Source organism: Bufo bufo, chromosome 9, assembly GCF_905171765.1.
Source record: "Bufo bufo chromosome 9, aBufBuf1.1, whole genome shotgun sequence".
NCBI lineage: Eukaryota > Metazoa > Chordata > Amphibia > Anura > Bufonidae > Bufo > Bufo bufo.
In genome coordinates, this window is record NC_053397.1 from 172,858,764 (window position 1) to 172,884,994 (window position 26,231).

The following is a 26,231-nucleotide window of genomic DNA, read 5'->3' on the forward strand; positions in this document are numbered from 1 at the left end:
GGACTGCCGCTCCTTCCCCATTGACTATAATGGGGGTGTGCTGAGTTCCGGTGGAGGCACGGCGAGAGGCTGCCGGAATAACTACGACATGTCCGACATTTATTCTGGCAGCCTCTCGCCGTGCGCTGCCGTGCCTCCGCCGGAACTCCGCACCGCCCCCATTATAGTCAATAGGAATGGAGCGGCAGTCCGGGGGCATACGGTCACTAGCGGCAGGACGAATCCGGCAGGCTGTTCACCCGACTGAACAGCTTACCGGAGGTCCGTGCTGCTAGTGTGAAAGTAGCCTAAGGCTGCAGAGCAACCTGCCGACAGCAGGTTATAGAGCAGGGGGAACTGAGCAGATTGATGTTTTATTTTATGAGAAAATATTCACTATAACCTGTAATTTATTCATTATTAAATGTTTATATAGTTTATATCTGTACAATAGATTGCATATTTACAAGTGATTACCATACATTTTAGGGTATTTTTGAGTACTTTTTATTCTGCCTGTTATGCTTAGAGTAAAGGAAGCACATGTCTACACTGTCAGGCTGCCACTTTGGCTTCACTCTTTTAAGACTACATGGTCGTTCTCTTGCTTTCTCATCATTTTTAACATTTTCGTTAGGTGCCTTTTTTTTTTTTTTTTCTTTTATTCAGGAGTTTCCTTGCATGTGTTTGAAACTGATAGGAAAAAGGAAGTCTGGAGTTGTTTCTGCTCTCCCCCTGTTCGTTAGTGTAAAGGAAATGAGGAGGTTGAGTTTTGTGTTTATTGGTTGACCAGATGAGGATCACTGTAGTTAGTCCAGTTCCAGCAGCTATGTCCACATCGCACTCGTCTAGTAAGTCCATTTACGAAGCTTAAACCTGTAGACGCTGATTAGGCGCTGCTTACGGCTTGCAAAATGCACCTCTCTGGATTTGCCTTCATCCTTTCAATGGGCTATATAGGAATAGTATTGCCGCAACTTACGGTAAGTTCATCTTTGCTTACGGTGTATGTACTCTATAAGGCTTCATTCAATGCTGTGAGAGCTGTTTATTTGGTTGTGTTATCTGTGGCAGAACTTGAAGATGTAATGCATAAACTAAAGCGTTATAGTGCTGAAAGATTTACGTAACAAATAAATCTGTAATATAATAAACTTGTCAGTATACTTACCACTAGGATCCACCATTCCCTGGCCATGTCAGGTATCCTGCTCATTTGTGGAATGACCCATTGGGTAAGGATAGGTTCACATTTGCGTTTAATGGATCTTGCAGCCTGCCAGAGTTCACTGGATCTGGCCTAGCCCGAAATAGGCTGGATCCTTTGGAACCCATTGACTGTAATGGGATCTGGCTTCTTTCCAACGAATTGCCACAAGCCAGCACCTAATCCCATATGACTATAATGGGATCCAACAGGGATCCGGCTGCTTTCCAACGAAATGCCGGCTTTCAGTGGGAAAAAAAAATGCATTTCCAGCCAAAAACCAGCACCGGATCCCATATGATATATAATGGGATCCGGCCGCTTTTCAGTGAAATGCCATGCAACATTTTTTTGTCTGTCCAAAAACCAGCACTTATGCTGGAAAGTATCCGGATCCCTGCCCGATTTCATAATAGTCGATGGGGTTCGGCGGTGAATATCACTATCCGGCTAGGCCGAATCCAGTGAATTTCGGCAGGCTGCCAGACCTTTTTAAATGGTGTAGCTTCACTAGGGAGAACACGTCAAAGAGGCAGCCACTATGAATGAGATACAGACATGCTCCGAGGAACATTAAAGTGGTTGTCAGGTTTTGAAAATGTATTATCAAGTACATCGTTACTGAATTTGGAGTTAATTAAAAGGACTCTGCTGTTCAGGACCCCATCTATTAGGCAGATTAGAGCTACCGAGGACACAACTGAGGTCATTTATCAAACTGGTGTAATGTAGAACTGGCTTAGTTGCCCATAGCAACCAATCAGATTCCACCTTTCATTTTCCAAAGTAGCTGTGAAATATGAAAGGTGGAATCTGATTGGTTGCTATGGGCAACTAAGTCAGTTTTACTTCACACCAGTTTGATGAATCTCCCCCTATGTTTTCGTCTTGTTCATCTATGCCCATCTTTGCCTTGGGAGCAGCGTCCTCACAGTGTTACGGCTAAAGGGGTTCCTTAGATCAGAATATTGATCCTACTCTCAGCTATTTGAAGGGTCATCTTCATTGCTTACATCAGTCTGCTTAGTAGTAGTGTTGTAGTGTATTGGGTTTTTGTCCTCTACTTGTATGTGATAAAGCTGCATTATCCTGTACACACGTGTATGACATGTAGACAGAGCAATGTAAGAGTGAAGAGGCTGCAACCCACGTATGACTCTGTCACCTCTCCAAACAGCTGATCCATGTGGGTGCAGACAATCACTCACTGATCGAATATTGTTGGCTTAAGGCTCATTAACACAACCGTTGTTTGGGTCCGCAGTTTTTGCAGCTCGGATGCGGACCCATTCACTTCAATGGGGCCACAAAAGATGCAAACAGCACTCTGAGTGTTTTCCTTATCCGTCGCTCCGCTCTGTGGCCCCGCAAAAAAAATAGAACATGCCCTATTCTCGTCCGTTTTGCGGAAAAGAATAGGTATTTCTATAATGGTCGGCCCATTCAATTTGCGAAACGGAATTCTAATCTAATAACTGTAACCTGTAATATTATTCCACTCCAGGAACACATCCAGGCCCCTCTTGGACTCTTTTAGTGAACTCCCCATCACCACCTCCTCAGGCAGAGGGTTCCATAGTCTCACTGCTCTTACCGTAAAGAATCCTCTTCTATGTTTGTGTACAAACCTTCTTTCCTCCAGACGCAGAGGATGTCCCCTCATCACAGTCACAGTCCTGGGGATAAAGAGCTGATGGGAGAGATCTCTGTACTGACCCCTGATATATTTATACATAGTAATTAGATCTCCCCTCAGTCGTCTTTTTTCTAAAGTCAATAACCCTAATTTTGATAATCTTTCAGGGTACTGTAGTTGCCCCATTCCATTTATTACTTTAGTTGCCCTCCTCTGGACCCTCTCCAGCTCTGCTATGTCTGCCTTGTTTACAGGAGCCCAGAACTGTACACAGTCCTCCATGTGTGGTCTGACTAGTGATTTGTAAAGTGGTAGGAATATGTTCTCATCACGGGCATCTATGCCCCCTTTGATGCACCCCTGGGACATTAATTGAATATTATGTCTCTGAACCATTACACTTAGGGCTAGTTCGCATGTGCCTTGGAGACGTTTTTACTAGAAAAGTGGATACCCAAACGGAAACCAAATGGACCCCATTATAGCCAATTGGGTCTGTCCAGCTTTTTTTGTTTTAGTTATGTGCCTGATCTGGCTCTTCAATGGAACGGCCTAACACAGATGTGAAGCTAGCCTAAGGTCTATGCATCACCCTTCAAATGTAATACATTTCTAAGTTTGGGAAATGCAGTTTGGTGTTGCAAACCAATGACTATGTCGCTGGGAATGTTATAGGATCACTGTTATAGGGGGCACTATGAGACTGGCTCAATCATAGTTCAAGAGTGAATACAGGAGACAGTTACCTATTGATACTGACTATTTTTGTAATATACTTTAATTGCTGAAATTGTAGATTTCTAATGGAAAATTGTCTCTGAAGTGGCTTTTTTCTTGCATTGGCAGCACTCTCCATGTTCTGTTTACTGATCTGTGGAGATGCGCTCCACACTGACTGCTGCTTCCCTCACTGCCTCTATATATATATATATATATATATATAGTGGGGGTTCGCCCTGGTAGACACTTGGTAGCTGTGCAGGAAGCAGGGACACAGACAGGATAAAGTCCAATTTAAGTGTTTTTATTTCACACTTAGATATTCCAACAAAAGCATAGCCTTAACAAACAGGCTTAAATAAACAAAACTCTGCTAGGCTGAGCCAGTACATAATAGAACAAGACAGTCCCTGACTATACATGGGACCAGCTGCCTGGCCCACAGGTACAAATGGTAAGTATTGGGTGGCACATGCAATACCTTCTGTAGTTCAGCAGTCAGCTTCTCCAGGTATGGCCACACTGTTCAGCTCTAAGCCTCCTGCACACAAACGTATTTGTTCCGTTCATTGCATTGGGAACCTCAAATTGCGATCCCCAATGCACGAGAAACCTCTGTGCGGCCGCTGGGACGGATCCAGACCCATTCAACTTGAATGGGTCGGCATCCGTCTGTTCCGCAAAAAGATAGAACTTGCTCTATCTTTTTGCGAAAAGGAAGTACGGAATGGAACCCTACGGAAGCACTCTGTAGTGTTCTGTTCCGTGCTTCCGTTCTGCATCTCTGGATTTGCGGAGCCATTCAAGTCAATGAGTCCGAATCCGTAATGCGGAATGCACACGAAACGGTAATCCGCATATGCGGTCTGCAATACGGCAACAGGACACCTGAGTTCATGTGCAGGAGACCCTACACTGAGCTTTAAATTAGGTCTTGACCCATGTGACTCTCAGCTGTGAGCTATGGAAGCCCAGGGCCGAAGCCCGGGTGGAGTGAGCGTCCCACTGCCGACCCTACTCACTCCAGTATAAGCAGGTCCCAGTACATATTTTACAATCTGTCTATGTTAGCTGTGGCTAACATAGACAAAACAGGCTATCGACCCTACTCTTATCCTATGTCTAGGTTAACCCTTCAGTTCCCAGAGACACACCCAAGTTTGGACACACCTTCTCATTCAAAAAGTTTTCTTTATTTTCATGACTATGAAAATTGTAGATTCACACTGAAGGCATCAAAACTATGAATTAACACATGTGGAATTATATACATAACAAACAAGTGTGAAACAACTGAAAATATGTCATATTCTAGGTTCTTCAAAGTAGCCACCTTTTGCTTTGATTACTGCTTTGCACACTCTTGGCATTCTCTTGATGAGCTTCAAGAGGTAGTCCCCTGAAATGGTTTTCACTTCACAGGTGTGCCCTGTCAGGTTTAATAAGTGGGATTTCTTGCCTTATAAATGGGGTTGGGACCATCAGTTGCGTTGAGAAGTCAGGTGGATACACAGCTGATAGTCCTACTGAATAGACTGTTAGAATTTGTATTATGGCAAGAAAAAAGCAGCTAAGTAAAGAAAAACGAGTGGCCATCATTACTTTAAGAAATGAAGGTCAGTCAGTCAGCCGAAAAATTGGGAAAACTTTGAAAGTAAGGGCTATTTGACCATGAAGGAGAGTGATGGGGTGCTGTGCCAGATGACCTGGCCTCCACAGTCACCGGACCTGAACCCAATCGAGATGGTTTGGGGTGAGCTGGACCGCAGAGTGAAGGCAAAAGGGCCAACAAGTGCTAAGCATCTCTGGGAACTCCTTCAAGACTGTTGGAAGACCATTTCAGGGGACTACCTCTTGAAGCTCATCAAGAAAATGCCAAGAGTGTGCAAGGCAGTAATCAAAGCAAAAGGTGGCTACTTTGAAGAACCTAGAATATGACATATTTTTAGTTGTTTCACACTTGTTTGTTATGTATATAATTCCACATGTGTTAATTCATAGTTTTGATGCCTTCATAGTCATGAAAATAAAGAAAACTCTTTGAATGAGAAGGTGTGTCCAAACTTTTGGTCTGTACTGTATGTGTATATATATATATATATATATATATACACACATACACAGACACACAGACACACACACACACACACACACACACACACATACTGTACAGCAGTCAGTGTGGAGCACTGGATCCAAAAAAAAAGTAATGTTGGTGGAATTAGAAAGTGCAACTTGTCCTGCAAAAAAACAAGCCCTCATATGGCTATGTTAATTGAAAAATAAAAAAGTTATGGCCCGGAAAGGCAGGGAGTGAAAAATGAAAATGCAAAAACGAAAAAGTCTCCAGGGATGAAAGGGTTAAACCTCATTTGCCACTTCTCTCCAACTGTCTATAGTAGTATACTGTCCTCAAATCATTAAACATAAAATCAAAGAAAACCTTTAAGCCCTTCAAATTGATCTGATATGATCCTGGCAGTCCCTACCCACAGTCCCTGTCTCAACTCGGGAGCCACAATATAATACAATACCGAACATGCTGCGATTTTTCCTGAATGCAAAGATGTCATCCGAATGGAAAACCTGATTGTGTGAAAGAGGCCTAAGGCTAATATCACATTGGCGCTTTCCCTGTCTGAGTGGTATCTGTGCTCCCGGACTGAAGACTGACCCCATAAATTTTCCGCATCAGTCCAGGGAGAGAAAATCACAGCATGTTTTATTCTTGTCCGTTTTTTTGGCAAGAGGGATTCACTCAAATGAATGGGTCTGCAGGGAAAGTGGTCTGCACGGGGACTCCATCCATGTGTGGTCTGTGTAAAAACTCATCTATGTTCATGGTCCAGAATGCAAACGAGTTTACAGTCGGCAGTTATAAAACAGATGGCAGCTTTCTAATGGAATCTCTCCTGCAGCTTGTTAGCTGCTCAGAACTGAGAACATAATTTCTACTCATATAACATCAACACAATGCTGTATCTATGTGGTTTTATAAAAAAAAAGTTTGAATTATATTTAATCTGTATGTGTTTAATTATTTATCTCACTCATATAGCGCTGACATATTCCTCAGCGCTTTACAGACTTTTTTATTTTTTATCAAATTATTTTTATTGAGTTTAAATAGTTATGCATACAAGAAAACCACCCAACAGAATATAACCCTTCCCCTCCCTTATCCCCCCTCCCAGCCATCTCAGATGTGCACCAAAGTCCAAAATGCACTAAATATATTTCTCACAATGTGAAATAGTCCACTGTCAAAAGAACATATCTAAACGTTCATTGGCCCCAGATTCCACTATGTAGATCCCTGTAACGGATCTCCTAGCACCCCGACCGGGTACCTCCGGTGATAAATGCTCCCAGTGCCTCCCGAGGACTCCAAGCACTCCACTCGACACCGATACCACCACAGGAACCAGGAACAGGAACAGCTCTTACAAGAGCTAGGAGTAATAGCCAGGGGAGTATACAAGTATAGCAATCCCCACACACATGAGACGAGGCTCTATGTTGAGTGTAAAACAGGAACACTTTATTGAGGGCTACCCGCCCGTATTTATGCAGGTCCCCATCTGGTGTACACGCCCCTAGGGGACCAGAAGGAAGACTGTGACACAGGACAGATACGTAGCACTCAGGATACACAGACAGAACACATCCCCACAATGCATCATGGTTTCCTCCTCTCTGCCCTGGAGACACCCGAGGAGCAATTCTATTATCTCTCAGGACAAAGGGAAATCACCAATACACATGTGGGAACAACAGGACAGGAATCACCACCCAAACGCACAATGTCACACCCCCACAGCAAACAGACATTTAACATATTTCCAGATAGCTCAAGTCTGAGTGCATATTATTAGGTGAATGGCACTCAGACAACATGAATACAATAAAATGAGCTATCTGGGTACCCTCACATAACATACAATACAATTACACAGACAGATGGTTCTGTCACACACCTCAAAACCCCACATGTCCCCATATGGCTTGGATCTGAGCGCTCAGATGCCACAAACACAGTCAAATCGCCATGGGGTTTAAGTTTTGCATAGGCTGATGAGAGGGCCCATAATCCTGGGGCAAGAGGCTGGCAACCAGGCCCCTCCAAAACCCAGTGGCGAGGTTATTTTCGCCACAATCCCCCACACTGAACTAATACAACAGTTGTAGTCTAACTATCCCTTTATATAGACAGCCCAATCCAAGTATAACATTTGCAGAACATTCAGTGGGGACATGGGCCGATGTACCCTCCCTTTAAATTATCTGAACCAATCCAATAAAAAGCAATAAGCTTGCGGGCCTGATAAAGGAGACGAAGGATAGAAAGGCGATGCCCCGCTGTTACAGGGTTCATAGCTACATTTCCCAGGATACATGGCAATACAGACAAATTTAGATGTATCTTAAAAACACCATTTATAGCTGACAACACATTCCTCCAATAGCGTCGGGGACGATTCGACCTAAGATGTATTAAATCCGCAGGCGACATAACATATATCAGGCAAGTAGCATGCTTTCTATAACCTATCTTATTTCAAAGAAGATCCCAGCAGCCGTGTTGCGTATATCCAAGTCTCTATTTTATTTTCTAATCATAGTAAAGGTTATTCCAGACGCGTTTTGGCTATACAGCCTTCATCAACAGGTAAACTACTGCGGTTACATATAAAGGTAAGTATCTGAGTCACATGTCAGTGACGTCAGATGCCTCCAATGGGCGGTAATTACAAAACAGGTAGTGATCCCAAATAACAAATCGCTGCATACAATAAACAAACAATATTAATACTTTATACAAACAATAATAACGTTTCAAATATAATCACTACTTGCGGCGCTCAGCGTGATGAAGAAGTCTATATAAAAAGAAAGAAAACAACAAAATCAAAAACCATTCACGTCTACAGATGCATAATTTCCCTATCCTTATTTAAACCCCTTGGATGTAAGGTATCGAGGGTATGGATCCAAAATGCTTCCCTGCGTAACAAAAGTTTTTTTTATATCTCCACCTCTTTTCGGTCTTTTGACCTGTTCCAAAACTTGGAACTTCAGCTGTGCTATAGAATGTTTGCATTTATCAAAATGATAAGGAAGGGGTAATTTTTTTTAGTCCTAATCGTTGATTTATGTTTACACACCCGATCCCTTATCTTCTGCATGGTTTCACCAATGTATAATAAGCCACAAGGGCATTTAATCAAATAGATGACGTTGGTGGAATCACAGGTGACAAAAACATATATTTTTAAAGGCTTACCTATTCGAGGATGGTAAAAAATTGGGCCCTTGATGATGTGTGAACATTGGAAACAATGGAGGCATGGAAAGGTGCCTTTTTTTGTGTAGCTAGTGTCCTTTTCCTCAATACATCCCTCCTACTGCCCAAATCTGAGTGTTCCAAATTATCCCTATAATTAGGGTTTTTTCTATTACATATTAATGGAGGGTTTTTAAACTCCTCAACCTCAGGGTAAGCTTTAGCAAGAAGGTGCCAGTGTTTCCGCACCACATTGTCAAAGACAGTATTATACTGATGAAATTCATGGACAAAAACCATTCTTTGTTGTTTCTCACGAGGTGGGATATGTGACTGGATCAACTCTGTGACCTACAATGTGACAAAATACTTAGCCAGAATCCTAGTGCCCTTGGTTGGAAACACACAACATCACATACAGAACTCTCAGGATTTCACCACCAAAATCCAGAACTTGGTATTGGGCACAGAAGAAACAATGGTCTCCTATGATTTTACATCCCTCTTCACCTGCATACCCACTATAGAGGCAATTGAAACAGTCAGGAAACAGTTGCTACTAGACAACCCCTAGGCTGCAGAACAGAACTTAGCCCAGACCAAGTGTGTGCCTTACTGGACCTTTGTCTGAGTACCACCTACTTCAAGTATAAGGACAAGTTCTACAAGCAAAAACATGGCTGTGCTATGGGATCGCCAGTCTCACCTATTGTAGCGAACCTGTATATGGAGGAAGTAGAAAGGAAAGCCCTGGCCACTTTCAAGGGAATTACACCGAGTCATTGGTTCAGATATGTGGATGACACTTGGGTTAAAATTCATAAACAAGAGTTACAGGCTTTCACCGACCACATAAACTCAGTGGATCATAACATCAATTTCATGCGGGAAGATATGCAGAACAACAAACTGGCGTTTCTGGACTGTCTTATAGCAGTAGAAGAGGGAAGAAAGCTGGGAATAGAGGTCTATCGAAAACCAACACACACAGACCAGTACCTGCTATTTGATTCCCACCATCCTCTAGACCACAAACTGGGAGTCATCCAGACTCTACACCACAGGGCAGAGAAAATCCCCACCAGCACAGAGGCCAAGGCGAAGGAATTCAAACACCTCAGAGGGGCACTTTAAACTTGTGGGTATCCAGATTGGGCCTTTGTCAAAACAGAAGGAAGGAGAAGAAAGAGCACTACCAGTGAGGGCGAGAAGCATGACAGACGCAAGAATATGGTTATCCCATATGTAGCTGGGGTGTCTGAGAAACTCAAAAGGATTTTTAATAAACATCACATCCCTGTCTGCTTTAAACCCAGCAACACACTGAGGCAACAACTGGTTCACCCAAAAGACCCAACGCCTAAACACAAGATGGACAACATTGTGTACGCAGTCCAGTGCAATGAGGAATACTCAGAACTGTATATCGGCGAAACAAAACAACAACTACATCAGCGTGTGGCTCAGCATAGAAGAGCCAAAACCTCTGGTCAAGATTCAGCCGTGTACTTACATCTAAAAAAAATAGGTCACACCTTTGAAGACAGTCAAGTACGTGTTTTGGATAAGGAGGCCGATTGGTACAAACGAGGTGTGAAGGAGGCCATCTACGTAAAAATGGAGAAGCCAAGCTTGAATAGAGGCGGGGGGCTTAGACATCTATTGTCTGCCACATACAATGCTGTCTAGACACCTTTTTCTGGGAGGTCATTATCACCTACTGACTCCAATTAGGATAATGGAATCAACACCTTTGACCCCATGCTGGGTATAATGACCTCTGACCCCATGCTGGGTATAATTACCAGATGTTAATTGTTACATATTTATTCCCAGAGAATTCTTGTACAGTCACTCAGAATTGAGAAAGCTCGTTGAAAGAACGAGTGAAACGTTTTTAAGAAATCTACAGTAAGTCCAGTTGCCTTGATTTATTCTTTACAGATATAATATGTGACTGGGTATTTAAATCAGATATTACCTTATCTAAGACGGATCTTTCATTGAATCTTAAAGTCATTTCCTCTATTCTGGAAGTTACCGTATTTTTCGCTTTATAAGACGCACTTTCCCCCCCCCCCCCAAAAGTGGGGGAAAAATGGCAGTGCGTCTTATAAAGCGAACACTGCCATGTTTACTTTGGTGACGCTGATACATCGCAAGCCGCGATGTATCAGAGGGGTGGGAGGAGGGGACGGAGGCTGGCAACACTCGCGGCGGGGCCCGATGCAGTCACTGTACTGTAATACATCGGACCCCGCTCACGGTAATTTTCACATGTACAGTCTATAATCTTCAAGCAGTATTTCTGCTTTAAACTAGGGCAATCCTCTGTAGTAGTACAACTCACTATGAAAGCGGCAGGCAGGGCGGCAGCGTAACCTTGCAATGCTCACTCATTCACGCTCCTCCCACTTCATTCATGAAGGAGGAGCAGGAGCGTGAATGAGTGAGCATCGCGAGGTTACGCTGCCGCCCTGCCTGCCGCTTTCATAGTGAGTTGTACTACTACAGAGAATTGCCCTAGTTAAAAGCAGAGATACTGCTTGAAGATTATAGACTTTACATATGAAAACTGCTTCATTACACTCTGCTTTCTTCTATAACAGTACTCACTATGAAAGCAGCGGTCCAGCCGGCGCGTGACGTCACTCACTCGGTCATGCTCCTCCCACTTCATTAATGAAGCTGGCAGGAGCGTGACTGACTGAGTGAGTGACGTCACGTGCTGGCCGGACTGCTGCTTTTATAGGGAGTACTGGTATAGAAGAAAGCAGAGCCATTAAAAGATTTTACATATAAAGTGTACTGTGTGCCCTGTGGTGTAATGGGGGTCACTATTCGCACAGGGACAATATACTGTGACACATATGATACTGTGACCAGCATAAGATGATGTGAATAGTGACCCCCATTACATAAGATGCTATATATGATGCTACATCCTCCGTAGTAGTGTATCGTCCACACATCCCCCTCATAACAGTGCGTCATCCACAGGTCCCCCCATAACAGTGTCATCCACAGGTCCCCCCATAACAGTTTCATCCACAGGTCCCCCCATAAGTGTCATCCACAGGTCCCCCATAACAGTGCGTCATCCACAGGTCCTCCCCATAACAGTGCGTCATCCACAGACCACCATTAGTTCAAAACCCAGCAAAAGCACACCTTTTGGTTCAAATTTTCCTCCTCAAAAATCTAGGTGCGTCTTATCATCAGGTGCGTCTTATAAAGCGAAAAATACGGTAATTTAACTGGGTCCGTAACATCTTTGAAACTGTGATTTTCGTTATGTTTTTTTTTAAAGATGGAGGATGAGCACTTGTATAGTGCAGGATACTGTTCAGATCGGTCTCTTTCCTATACAGATCAGTGGAAAGATATACACTATCATCCTTAATCACCATAGTATCCAAGAAACTCACCATGTTGTGATGATCATATACCATCGTGAATTTTAAACCCTTGCAGGCAGAATTCAAATGCTCTAAGAACAAAAGAAGGGTGTCCTGTGGCCCCGCCGACATGCAAAAAATGGCGTTGATAAATCTTTTCAATGTTAAAATATTATTTTGCTAATATTCCGTATTGTATATATGTGACTCCTCTAATGATGACATAAAAGCATTTGCGTAAGGCGGGGCCACATCAGAACCCATCGCGGTACCCCGCTGCTGTACATAATAATTGTCTTTGAACATAAAATAGTTCTCGTGCAGGACTAGATGTAGTAGCTGCAGAAAAAACTCTCGTTGTAAATCAGTGTATTCACTAGTCAGTAAGATGTTAGCTACAGCTTGTATACCTTTTTCATGCTCAATGGAGGTATAGAGACTTACCACATCGATAGTAACTAGCAAACTCTGAGGGAACCGCCCGTAAATCAGCAATAATTTGCAAAAAATGTGACATGTCTAACAAAAAGGAATTTGTCATTTTTATCAATGGTGTCCGTATTCTCTCAAGGACAATTGATGCCGGAGACCATACTGAATCTCAGTAAGATTGACAGTACTCAATCTTAGTACTTAGTACAACATCCTTTTCCAGTTATAACAGCTTTTAAACGTGAAGCATAGCTTGACACAAGTGTCTTGCAGCGATCTACGGGTATCTTCGCCCATTCTTCATGGGCAAAAGCCTCTAGTTCAGTCACATTCTTAGGCTTGCGTGCTGCAACTGCTTTTTTTAAGTCCCACCAGAGGTTCTCAATCGGATTTAAGTCTGGTGACTGCGATGGCCACTTCAAAATGTTCCAGCCTTTAATCTGCAACCATGCTCTAGTGGACTTGGAGGTATGCTTGGGATCATTGTCCTGTTGAAAGGTCCAACGTCTCCCAAGCCTCAGGTTTGTGACGGACTGCATCACATTTTCATCCAATATCTCCTGGTACTGAAGAGAATTCATGGTACCTTGCACACGCTGAAGCTTCCCTGTACTTGTAGAAGCAAAACAGCCCCAAAGCATGATTTACCCCCCGCCATGCTTCACAGTGGGCAAGGTGTTCTTTTCTTCATAGGCCTTGTTCTTCCTCCTCCAAACATTAGCGTTGATCCATGGGCCCAAACAGTTCTAATTTTGTTTCATCAGTCCACAGAACACTATCCCAAAACTTTTGTGGTTTGTCCACATGACTTTTGGCATACTGCAGTCGACTCTTCTTATTCTTTGGAGACAGCAAGGGGGGGCGCCTGGGAGTTCTGGCATGGAGGCCTTCATTACGCAGTGTGCGCCTTATTGTCTGAGCTGAAACTTCAGTACCCACATCTGACAAATCTTTTTTCAGTTCCTCAGCAGTCACACAGGGACTTTTCTCCACTGTGCGCTTCAGGTAGCGCACAGCAGTCAAAGTCAGTATCTTCTTTCTGCCACGACCAGGTAGCGTTTCAACAGTGCCCTTTGCCTTGAATTTGCGAATGATGCATCCTATGGTGTCTCTTAATATGTTTAACATCTTTGCCCTTCCTGTGAAGAGAAATCACCTCTTCTCTTGTCTTCCTGGACCATTCTCTTGACTTCACCATGTTTGTAAACACACCAGTAAATGTCTAGAAGGAGCTGAGTATCACAGTCCTTTTAAATCTGCCTAATTGGTGCTTATTATGCTTGATTGCTGCTCCTTGACATCCACAGGTGTTTTCAATACCTGATTGAAAACACTTGAATGAACCTCTGTTCTTAGGAGTGGTAGTCTTTAAGGGGTTGAATAATTGTGTCAATGAAGAAATCACAAAAAAAACATTTAAGGCCTCATGCACACGACCGTATTTTTTTGCGGTCCGCAAAAAACGGGTTCCGTTTTTCCGTGATCCGTGACAGTTTTTTCGTCCGTGGGTCTTCCTTGATTTTTGGAGGATCCACGGACATGAAAAAAAGTCGTTTTGGTGTCCGCCTGGCCGTGCGGAGCCAAACGGATCCGTCTTGAATTACAATGCAAGTCAATGGGGACGGATCCGTTTGACGTTGACACAATATGGTGCAATTTCAAACGGATCCGTCCCCCATTGACTTTCAATGTAAAGTCAGGAGTTAATATACGATGGGATCGGAGTTTTCTCCTATCCGATGGTATATTTTAACTTGAAGCGTCCCCATCACCATGGGAACGCCTCTATGTTAGAATATACCGTCGGATTTGAGTTACATCGTGAAACTCAAATCCGACAGTATATTCTAACACAGAGGCGTTCCCATGGTGATGGGGACGCTTCAGGTTAGAATATACTAAAAGAACTGTGTACATGACTGCCCCCTGCTGCCTGGCAGGGGGCAGCCTCCCCCCCCCCCCTGTGGTTAACACATTGGTGGCCAGTGCGGCCGGCCCCCCCCTCCCCTGTAGTTAACTCATTGGTGACCAGTGGGCCCCCCTCCCTCCCCTGTAGTTAACTCGTTGGTGGCCAGTGCAGCCGGCCCCCCTCCCTCCCCTGTAGTTAACTCGTTGGTGGCCAGTGGGCCCTCTCCCCTCCCTCCCCCTCCTAATTAAAATCTCCCCCCCTATCATTGGTGGCAGCGAAGAGTACCGATCGGAGTCCCAGTTTAATCGCTGGGGCTCCGATCGGTAACCATGGCAACCAGGACGCTACTGCTGTCCCGGTTGCCATGGTTACTTAGCAATTTGTAGCAGCATTATACTTACCTGCGAGGCTGCGATGTCTGCGTCCGGCCGGGAGCTCCTCCTACTGGTAAGTGACAGGTCTGTGCGGCGCATTGCTTAATGACCTGTCACTTACCAGTAGGAGGAGCTCCCGGCCGGACGCAGACATCGCAGCCTCGCAGGTAAGTATAATGCTGCTACAAATTGCTAAGTAACCATGGCAACCGGGTCTGCAGTAGCGTCCTGGTTGCCATGGTTACCGATCGGAGCCCCAGCGATTAAACTGGGACTCCGATCGGTACTCTCCGCTGCCACCAATGATAGGGGGGGGAGATTTTAATTAGGAGGGGGAGGGAGGGGAGAGGGCCCACTGGCCACCAACGAGTTAACTACAGGGGAGGGAGGGGGGGCCCACTGGCCACCAACGAGTTAACTACAAGGGAGGGAGGGGGGCCCACTGGCCACCAATGAGTTAACTACAGGGGAGGGAGGGGGGCCGGCCGCACTGGCCACCAACGAGTTAACTACAGGGGAGGGAGGGGGCCAGCCGCACTGGCCACCAATGAGTTAACTACAGGGGAGGGAGGGGGAGGGCGGCCGCACTGGCCACCAATGTGTTAACTACAGGGGGGAGGCTGCCCCCTGCTGCCTGGCAGCACCTGCCAGGCAGCAGGGAGGAGTCATGTACACAGTTCTTTTAGTATATTCTAACCTGAAGCGTCCCCATCACCATGGGAACGCCTCTGTGTTAGAATATACTGTCGGATCTGAGTTTTCACGAAGTGAAAACTCAGCTCTGAAAAGGCTTTTATGCAGACGGATCTTCGGATCCGTCTGTATTAAAGTAACCTACGGCCACAGATTACGGACACGGATGCCAATCTTGTGTGCATCCGTGTTCTTTCACGGACCCATTGACTTGAATGGGTCCGTGAACCGTTGTCAGTCAAAAAAATAGGACAGGTCCTATTTTTTTGACGGACAGGATACACGGATCACGGTCTCGGCTGCAAAACGGTGCATTTTCCACGGACCCATTGAAAGTCAATGGGTCCGCGAAAAAAAACGGAAAACGGCATAACGGCCACGGATGCACACAACGGTCGTGTGCATGAGGCCTAATACTGTATTACAAAAACAATTGATGTCATTTTCGTTGCATTTGGTTCTTTAAAAAGTCCTTGTAAGATTTCATTCTGAACACAATTACAAATGTACACTAAATTCCCTAAAACCCTTTACAGCATTGGGGGTTGAATAATTTTGAACACAACTGTAAGTGGTGGGGCAAAAAGTCAGGCCCTTCTGTAGTGCCCCCATCTGTCCCATATCGAGATTCTTACCAAAGAGGTATTTACACCTGTGAGCGGGTTAACACGGTTTGGTTCAGTCCCAGCTCGTTCGTGCCGCCGGTGCTTGTGGCCCGCCCTGCGTCTCCCCTGCGCAGGCGCCTGCAGCCTCTCCAAGAAAAAGGAACGCGAGAAACCTGTGAATCGGTCGACTCGCTTCCAGAACTGGAGGTATATTGCCCAGGTTTTATGGATTACTTAAAACCAGCGCGTCCACGTGCTGAAGTATCCTGCCATCGATAGACTTTTTTTTAGGAAATAATCCTCGTTGTCACGCAGGAATTTAGATCTTTTTAGATCACCTCAGTGTCTTTTTTATAGGTAAGGATATGTGCATCAATTGTCTCTTTTAGTTGTTTAAAATCATCAGATGTCAGTGAATCTTGGAGTTGCTGTTCAATAGCGGTAGTTTGTTCCTTTAATTCACTGATCGCTTTTTGTAAACGATTGATGGTTAACAACATTAAGTCCATAGAACATTTATTTATTATCTTTTCAAAGTCCTTACAATATTCAGTGTCTTCAGGAAAGAAGGTGGGACGTAAGTGCACCCTCACTACTCTGGGAATCTTGCTTAACTTGCAATACTCAGCTAACGTGGTGACATGAAGTTTAGAAGAGATTAATCTTCTGAGTTCTCTCTCCCAATTTCTTTTCTTATACTCACTGGTTGGGACACTCAGGAAATCTGTTGAAGATATTTCTTGTGAGAGTATTCTAGTGGTGTCCGCATCACTAAAACTCGAAGTGATAGCTGTAGCAGTCATCTGAAAGTTCGGTGCATAACCCATCTTAAACAGAAGTTCTGGATTTCCTCATCTCAAACAATTACAGCTTGACAACGACATCTCATGCTATTCATAAGTCGAGTTATTGTCTGCTGAGGCATGGCATCTCACACTCTTCTTGAAGAGCGGCCCTCAGGTCATTGAGGTTCTGGGGTACAGAGTTACGAGCCTCTACACGGCGAATCAGCTGCTCCCATAGGTTTTCACTGGGATTCAGGTCTGGAGAAAGTGCAGGCCACTCCATTTGAGGTCCCCCAGTCTCAAACAGCCGTTCCCTAATGATGCAACCTCGATGAGCTGGCGCATTGTCATCCATGAAGATGAAATTAGGCCTGTGTTGTTCATGCAGAGGCACAATGACTAGATTAGTGATGTTATTTAAGTAGTATGGGCTTGTCACTCTATCATTCACAAAGTGTAGGGCAGTTCTGTATTGACTAGACACACCTGCCCACACTATAACACAACCACCAACAAAGGCTCGTCTGGTGACAACAGTGGCTGATAGGCATAGAGCTCTCCTTGACATGTCCAACATCGTTGGCGGCCATCATTTCTGCTCAGAGTGAATCTATGCAAGAAGAAGAGGTAGCGTATTATAAAACTTAACGTTTAATAGATACTCAGATAAAAAGTACGGACAAAACACAAAATGCCCACCAAGTGTGCACACCACAAACGTGACACAAACAACAAAATTACCGAACATGAATAGTCACCATGGGAAACCACAGTAGTATGGTTACAACCATGTGAACGAAGTAACACAATACCCCAACACAGGTATAAATTCCTGTCACACATGCATATCATTTATCTCTCGCTGGTTGGGCAACTTTATTCTTCAGCGTGAATCTACTTTAATCAGTGAACAGCACTGAGGCCCACTGGTCCCTTATCCAGCGTAGATGCTTCCTGGCCCATGCAAGACAATGACGCCTGTGCCTGGTGGTGTGGTCAGGTATCCTTGCAGCTAGTCTAGCAAGCAGAGCACTCTGATGTAAACGGTTTTGAATGGTCTGACATGACACTTGGGTGCCACTCACCTCCCTTAAATGTACCTGGAGTTGGGTGGTATTCATCATCCGGTTCAGCAGGGCATTGTTAACTATGAAGAGGTCATCAGTGTGGGATGTGGCCAATGGACGTCCATTTCTATGCCTTTCTGGGACTCTTCCAATCCTCCTGTATCTCTGTTGCAACCTGCTGATGACACTCTGTGACACTCTAAGCTCAGGGGCCACTTCCATCTGAGAACATCCTGCTTGAAGCCTCGCAATGGTGAGGTACTGTTCATCAATTGTTAGGTGTCATCTTGGTCTCATGATGTCAAAATGTGAACATCATGATGAATTTATTGGGCGATTCATGGATCAAACACCTGTTGTGAATTTTGCCATTAAGCTCTTTGTTAGAGAACAGCAAGTTGTGCAAAAAGTACTGACATTGAACAGTTAGACCTGTGCATTCAAAAGTCACAGTAAGTTTACCTGTGAAGGTTAGAGTGCATTTTAGGTTCATCCTGAAACGTCACCCACAAGTCAAATATCCCTAACTTTTTGTGAGTAGTGTAGTACATGACAATCTCTTTATAACAAAGCTAAAACCAGCCCTGTACCTCACATTGATTCAGGGGAAGGGATGTGTCATTTCTCAGGGGTGTGTCCTTTCTTCCACAACTCTCTCCCTCTCACAGTTCAGGGGGCATATCCTTTCTGCTGCAGATCTGTACATGCAAGGGTAGGACCCCACAGTCTGGTTTCTGCATGCAGTTTTGGAAGGCAAAATCAGAAGTGTATCATGAAAAGAGATAAAGTATAAAGGACAAATACGAAATCTGTTTTGAATTCACTCCTGGTTTCAGCTTCCAAAACTGCATGCAGAAACCTGACTGTGACTATACCCTGTCAACTTCTAACAGTAGATATGGCCGGTGGCAGTTGAAGCATGGAACTGAGGATGTGCGACCTCATCTGTAAGTGGACGTGCACATTACCTATACAGGGTGGGCCATTTATTTGGATACACCTTAATAAAATGAGAATGGTTGGTGATATTAACTTCCTGTTTGTGGCACATTAGTATATGTGAGGGGGGAAACTTTTCAAGATGGGTGGTGACCATGGCGGCCATTTTGAAGTTGGCCATTTTGAATCCAACTTTTTTCAATAGGAAGAGAGTCATGTGACACAAACTTATTGGGAATTTCACAAGAAAAACAATGGTGTGCTTGGTTTTAAAGTAACTTTATTCTTTCATGAGTTATTTTACAAGTTTCTGACCACTCATAAAATGTGTTCAATGTGCTGCCCATTGTGTTGGATTGTCAATGCAACCCTCTTCTCCCACTCTTCACACACTGATAGCAACACCACAGGAGAAATGCTAGCACAGGCTTCCAGTATCCGTAGTTTCAGGTGCTGCACATCTCGTATCTTCACAGCATAGACGATTGCCTTCAGATGACCCCAAAGATAAAAGTCTAAGGGGGTCAGATCGGAAGACCTTGGCGGCCATTCAACTGGCCCACGACGACCAATCCACTTTCCAGGAAACTGTTCATCTAGGAATGCTCGGACCTGACACCCATAATGTGGTGGTGCACCATCTTGCTGGAAAAACTCAGGGAACGTGCCAGCTTCAGTGCATAAAGAGGGAAACACATCATCATGTAGCAATTTCACATATCCAGTGGTCTTGAGGTTTCCATTGATGAAGAATGGCCCCACTATCTTTGTACCCCATATACCACACCATACCATCAATTTGTTTGTTCCAACAGTCTTGGAGGGATCTATCCAATGTGGGTTAGTGTCAGACCAATAGTGGTGGTTTTGTTTGTTAACTTCACCATTCACATAAAAGTTTGCCTCATCACTGAATAAAATCTTCTGCGTAAACTGAGGGTCCTGTTCCAATTTTTGTTTTGCCCATTCTGCAAATTCAGTGCGCCGATCTGGGTCATCCTCGTTGAGATGCTGCAGTAGCTGGAGTTTGTAAGGGTGCCATTTGTGAGTAGTCTGCCGAAGGGATGTTCGACTAATGCCACTCTCCAGTGACATGCAGCGAGTGCTACGCTGTGGGCTCTTGCTGAATGAAGCTAGGACAGCCACTGATGTTTCTTCATTAGAGACAGATTTCATGCGTCCACATTTTGGCAAATCCAACACTGAACCAGTTTCACGAAACTTAGCAAGCAGTTTGCTAACTGTAGCATGGGAGATGGGTGGTCTCGTAGGGTGTCTTGCATTGAAATCTGCTGCAATGACCCGGTTACTGCGTTCACCAGACATCAACACAATTTCTATCCGCTCCTCACGTGTTAACCTCGGCGACATGTCAATGGCTGTAAACAAAGAGAAACTTGTAAATAACTCATGAAAGAATAAAGTTACGTTAAAACCAAGCACACCATTGTTTTTCGTGTGAAATTCCCAATAAGTTTGATGGGTCACATGACCCTCTTCCTATTGAAAAAACAAAAGTTGGATTCAAAATGGCCACCATGGTCACCACCCATCTTGAAAGTTCCCCCCTCACATATACTAATGTGCCACAAACAGGAAGTTAATATCACCAACCATTCCCATTTTATTAAGGTGTATCCATATACATGGCCCACCCTGTAGATTAGACACCAGAGGGTGCCATTTTAATTGAATGTGCATGGAACATAAACTTATAACATGCAAACATGCAACGTCGATGCTGCAGAATTTGGTCATGATATACTTGCTTGTGTGAATCATATTAGAATGCTAAGCTCATCTTCCTAGTTGGCTGCTATGTATTACATAGGTTCCTGGCAGTTTTAAAAACCTCTAGCAGAATGCTGCAAAATTATCATTCCCTGCATGTGGCCAAGATTGCACAGGGGCCTGGATTTGTATTACGTAGAAAACCCCCACAGTTCTAGTCTGTCAACGCCTCCATACCTATAGTGCAGCTATAGCGATTATGGGCCAGATTTATCAATGCGTTTGCTTCCTTTTTGTAGTGTAAAATAGTCACAAATTATGGCTCACAACAGATTTGTGCAATAATTTTAAATTTTTTCCACTTCTCGATTAGAAAAGATGGAAGGCTTAGTGGAAGAGGTTGAGGTCTTCCGCAGCTCAACAGATTTACTATCATTTACCCCAGAAAACAATGTAATTGTAAGTGAAATCTACATCCGTTCATAGCTGACGTAGATTTCAGTTTCTGCAGGCCTCTTAATAAATTTAGCACATCTTACTCCAGCTCAGGGGCGGACTGGGAACTTAAAGGGGCCCTGGTAAAACACCTTAAAGTGGCCCAATGTTGCAGGTGGGTCCAAATTAATAGCAAGCAGGACAACAGAAGTAGGTGAGCCAGCAATACCTTAGCACATCACAAAATAGTGCCACAGCAGAACCAAATACCCCAGTGCAGCATGAAATACTACCCCAGCAGAACCAAATACCCCACAGTGCAGCATGAAATACTACCCCAGCAGAACCAAAAACCCCAATTGCAGCACAAAATACCGCCCTAGCAGAACCAAATACCCCAGTGCAGCACAAATGACTGCCCCAGCAAAACCAAATACCCCAGTGCAGCACAAATGACTGCCCCAGCAAAACCAAATACCCCAGTGCAGCGCAAAATACTGCCCCAGCAGAACCAAATACCCCAGTGCAGCACAAAATACTGCCCCAGCAGAACCAAATACCCCAGTGCAGCACAAAATACTGCCACAGCAGAACCAAATACCCCAGTGCAGCACAAAATACTGCCACAGCAGAACCAGATACCCCAGTGCAGCACAAAATACCAACCCAGCAGAACCAAATACCACAGTGCAGCATGAAATACCAACCCAGCAGAACCAAATACCACATTGCAGCATAAAATACCAACCCAGCAGAACCAAACACCACAGTGCAGCATGAACTACTGCCGCCCTCACTGCGGTATTCAACTGTATCAGTGTCCCGAGGGCACAGATACAGTTGAATTCAAGAGAACACCTGCGGCCGCCTACTGGGTGCATAAGTACCTGATGCTCCTAGCATTACTTGATGCTGAGAGCATCAGATTGTTATGTACCTGGCTGGCGGCCATGAGGAGAGCTCACATGGCCCCTCTGGCATTGGCCCACCGGAAACTTTCCCTGTAGAGTCTACAGCCACTCCAGCTGCCTTTTTTTTTTTACTAAGACTGGCATAAGAAATGCCATAGTAAATCTGCCTGTGTTCCTCTACAATGCTTTCCTATCTCTCAGTGCAGCATACTAGCTTCAGCTATCTCATCTGAACTACTTTCGCTACAGACCTTATAAACGGAAACTCATGTTTAGTATAGCGATATGGTTTGACCATGAGGGGAAAACAACAAATAATACACAGAAGGAAATAGACCGAAGTCTAGGCCTCAAAGCTAAGGGAGAGGGATAGTGACCTCCTAGAAATCCCTAGACCTCTCCCTGACTCCTTCCAATATGAGTAGACCCTGAAGGTGGAAATACTCATACACCGGATCCTTAGCCCTGGGGACCCTGGAAATCCCTAGGAGTGGTGGCAGGGAATGGGACTACTGGTTCCTTCCCAGATGAAGGAACCAGCGTTTTCCTGAGGCCTAGAAAACAATAAAACACCAGCGAACAACAAAATGCAAAACAAAATGCACTTTGCTTAAAGAAGAATGGAGGAGCAGGAGATCCAAAGGACAACACACCAGCTCAACCAACTCCAGCAGGAAATATCAACCTGGTAAGCAGTGAGTCGGAACTAAATAGATCCTCAGTAATGACCACAAGCTGCACCTGACAAGAGGTGTAGTCATTAACAAACAACAACACTGCAAGGAGAAAACAGAGAGACTGTCAGATACCCTCACGTGCCGCCAGTTTCTCAGATCTTCTCACCTCGTGAGAGATTGGTTTGGTGTTTTTGAAGCCAAAATCAGGTGTAGATCATAAAAAGAAAGCCGAAGGCCTCATGCACACAACCATATGTGTTTTGCGTTTTTTGGATTCTCTTCAATAGAAATGCCCTATCCTTGTCTGCAAAACGAACAAGAATAGGACATGTTCTATATTTTATTATGGGACGATGGCACAGACATGCGGGTGTGGAAAGCACACAATGTACTGTCCATGTTATTTGCGGCCCTATTGAAATGAATGGTTCCACATCCAATCATGTGGTCTAAAGGACAGGTACCACGTCTTCTCTTTAATCCAATCCTGAACAATGCCTGCATAAATGAATGTACGCTAGCAAGTGCAGCCGTCCTCAGACCATCCCCTGTGACATCTGGTATCCGTATGCAAGAATTCTGCTGAGTATGTCATCTTCCTTTGAATCATCAGTGACATTAGGCAGGATATCCCAGAAGGAAGGGGATGTGACAGGTTTGTAAACTGAAATAGCTGGAAAACACAATCCTCCTTTCACACATCGTTTCTCAATTCCAGCCTTCAACGAATCCCAAAAGGTCGTGTTTTAAGGATCTCAGACTAAAAGTACTGATGTAGTTACTAAAATGAAATCACTATTAAATTATTTAGGAAATCCTCAATACATGACCTGTGGTGGCTCATTGAGGACCTCTTAGATACTAGAACCTGTTCACTGTGGACCTTTTCAATACTAGGAACAATATTGGTGGATGGTAGACTGCGGAGGACAGTGACTGGCATGACATACCTCTGGAGCAAGTGAAATCACAGGATAAAATGTACCAGGTGAAAATAATAGGTACTTGTTTCAGTAGACCTGGCTATGGCTTTGTTACTTATAAACATAGACAAGTGTAAAAATACATATTAAGCCAAAATGACAGGAAAAAAATATAAAAAACAAAAATAAAAACATTTGTGATATGATAAATAAATATGTGGATTTCCATGGCTACATCCATGAAAAAAAACACAGAAAACAGATAATAATGCACTAACACAATAGATGCAAGCAGTATATATGGACTAAGCCCTCACTCTGATATGATAAAATCTGAGACTCTCAGCCAATGTATTTTGAGCAAAACACATCTGTGCCCGTCTACCAGTGTCAAGGTGGTCTCAGTCAGGCAGGTCCTACTCTAAACCTACCTATGCCGTTAAAACACATATCAATAAATAAAATCAACATAAAATAACACTGTGTGCACAAATAAATATATAGGGAAGTGTAAGCTGTTTAATAATTAAATTAAACGGCAAAACCTCATGTAATTTGTCACTTGCACTTCTTGTCATCTTCACTATGTGGGTTGTACGTCAGTTAAACTGAAAGTATGAATCAATAAACATCTTGTTGTAAGGGCGGGTTCACATCACCCTTATGAATTCCATTATAACGGAAGTCAAAACTGAAACCATTGTCATAATAGAGGTCTATGGACAAGCATGAAAAATCCGTCTGGTTTTCATTATGCAGGATGGACGAAAAGAAAATCCAACAGAAACCAGACGGATCTGTTATGCTTACTCGTAGACCTCTATTATGATGGATCTAAACGGATCTGTTTCGAATTCTGTCTTATGAATTCTGTTATTTTCCATTATAACATGGTGATGTGAACCCGCCCTAAGAAATATTTCATCAGTATCTTTACATTTTGCCACTATTCCTAAGGCCCCTTGCAGACGAGCGTGTGCGGATTAGGTCCGGATGCGTTCAGTAAAAAATGTGCGATTTCGCAGGCAAAGCCATTCAGTTTTGTTTGCAATCGCATTCAGTTGTTCAGTTTTTATCACGTGGGTGCAATGCGATTTAATGCGTTTTGCACGCGCGTGATAAAAAACTGATCGTATACAAACAACATCTCTTAGCAACCATCCGTGAAAACGCATCGCATCCGCACTTGCTTGCGGATGCGATTTTCACGCAGCTCCATTCACTTTTATGGGGCTAGCGTTGCGTGAAAATCGCAGTCTATAGAACATGCTGCAATTTTCACGCAACGCACAAGTGATGTGTGACAATCAACGCACATGTACCCAGCCCCATTGAAATTAATGGGTCTGGATTCCGTGCGGGCACAATGCGTTCACATCACGCATTGCACCTGCGCAGAATACTTGCTCAGGCACATGAACATGTGCCGCCCGTTCCGTGCATTGGGGGCCGCAAATTGCGGCCACCAATGCATGGGCACCATTCGTGTGGGCTAGCACAGACAGATGCAGACCCATTCAACTTAGCCCGTGATCTGTCCGCACTTGCAAAAATAATAGAACAAGTTCTATTTTTTTTCTGTGGCACGGCCAGAACACCCACAGAAGCACTACGGAGTACCTCTGCTCCATGCCTCGGTTCTGCACCGCACCTTCTGCATTGCGGACCCATTCAAGCGAATGGGTCCTCATCCGTGATGCAGTGCACAAACTGCCGGTGCCTGTATATTGCGGCCTGCTGTTTGCCGGCACTGGCCAACAACAGTCGTGTACATAAGCCCTGATGGACATACCAGTTCTTTTCAAGTTCAAGGTACTGAATGGGTGGCTGCACCTTCATGAGGGGTGATAATATGCGCAAAATGCTTAACCGTGAAACATTCTGGATTCCCTCAATAGCTGCGTTCCTGCGGGACTTAACCATAAAACACAATCTTCATTATTAATGTTTATTTCAAGTTATTGAATGGATGGCCTCCCCTTTAAGGGGGGGGGGGGGGGTGATAATATGTGCGAAATGTTTACTTGTGAAATATTCTTGATACTTTTCCCTGAAAAGCAGCTTTCCTGTGGGACTTAACTGTGAATATGATCTTATTTTCCATTATTAATGTAGGAGGTTAAATGTTTATTGGATAACTTTCCCTATGCATTGATTTGTGCACATAGTGTTATTTTGTGTTGTTGTTTTTATTTATTGACTAGCAGAAGGACCCAGCTTCGCACAGGTATATTTAATCTATTTAATTTAATGTTTCTGCGTGTCGTTAAAAGATATCGACAGTATCTCCCATAACAGTGACCTCTACAGCACCCTGCCTTTTAATAGTGAACTCCACAGTCCCCACCCCTTAACACTGACCCCCCCCCACAGTGCACTCCCACTTTAACCGCCTCCGGACCACCTAATGCAGGATCGCGTTCCGGAGGCGGCAGCCCTGCGCACAGTCACGCATATATGCGTCATCTCGCGAGACGCAAGATTTCTTGTGAACGCGAGCACACAGGCGCGCGCGTTCACAAGATC

The 26,231-nt window shown here is 44.2% G+C and overlaps 1 protein-coding gene across 1 annotated transcript in view; it reads left to right on the forward strand.

Moving 5' to 3' along the window:
* The first annotated feature begins 764 nt into the window (after positions 1–764).
* The window catches only part of STAB1 (stabilin 1), a 382,691-nt gene continuing 357,224 nt past the window's right edge, over positions 765–26,231 (forward strand). Inside the window, exon 1 of the mRNA XM_040408846.1 lies at positions 765–962. Coding sequence (XP_040264780.1) covers positions 894–962 — 69 coding nt within the window. The 5' untranslated portion in view covers positions 765–893. The remainder of the gene's footprint in view (positions 963–26,231) is intronic.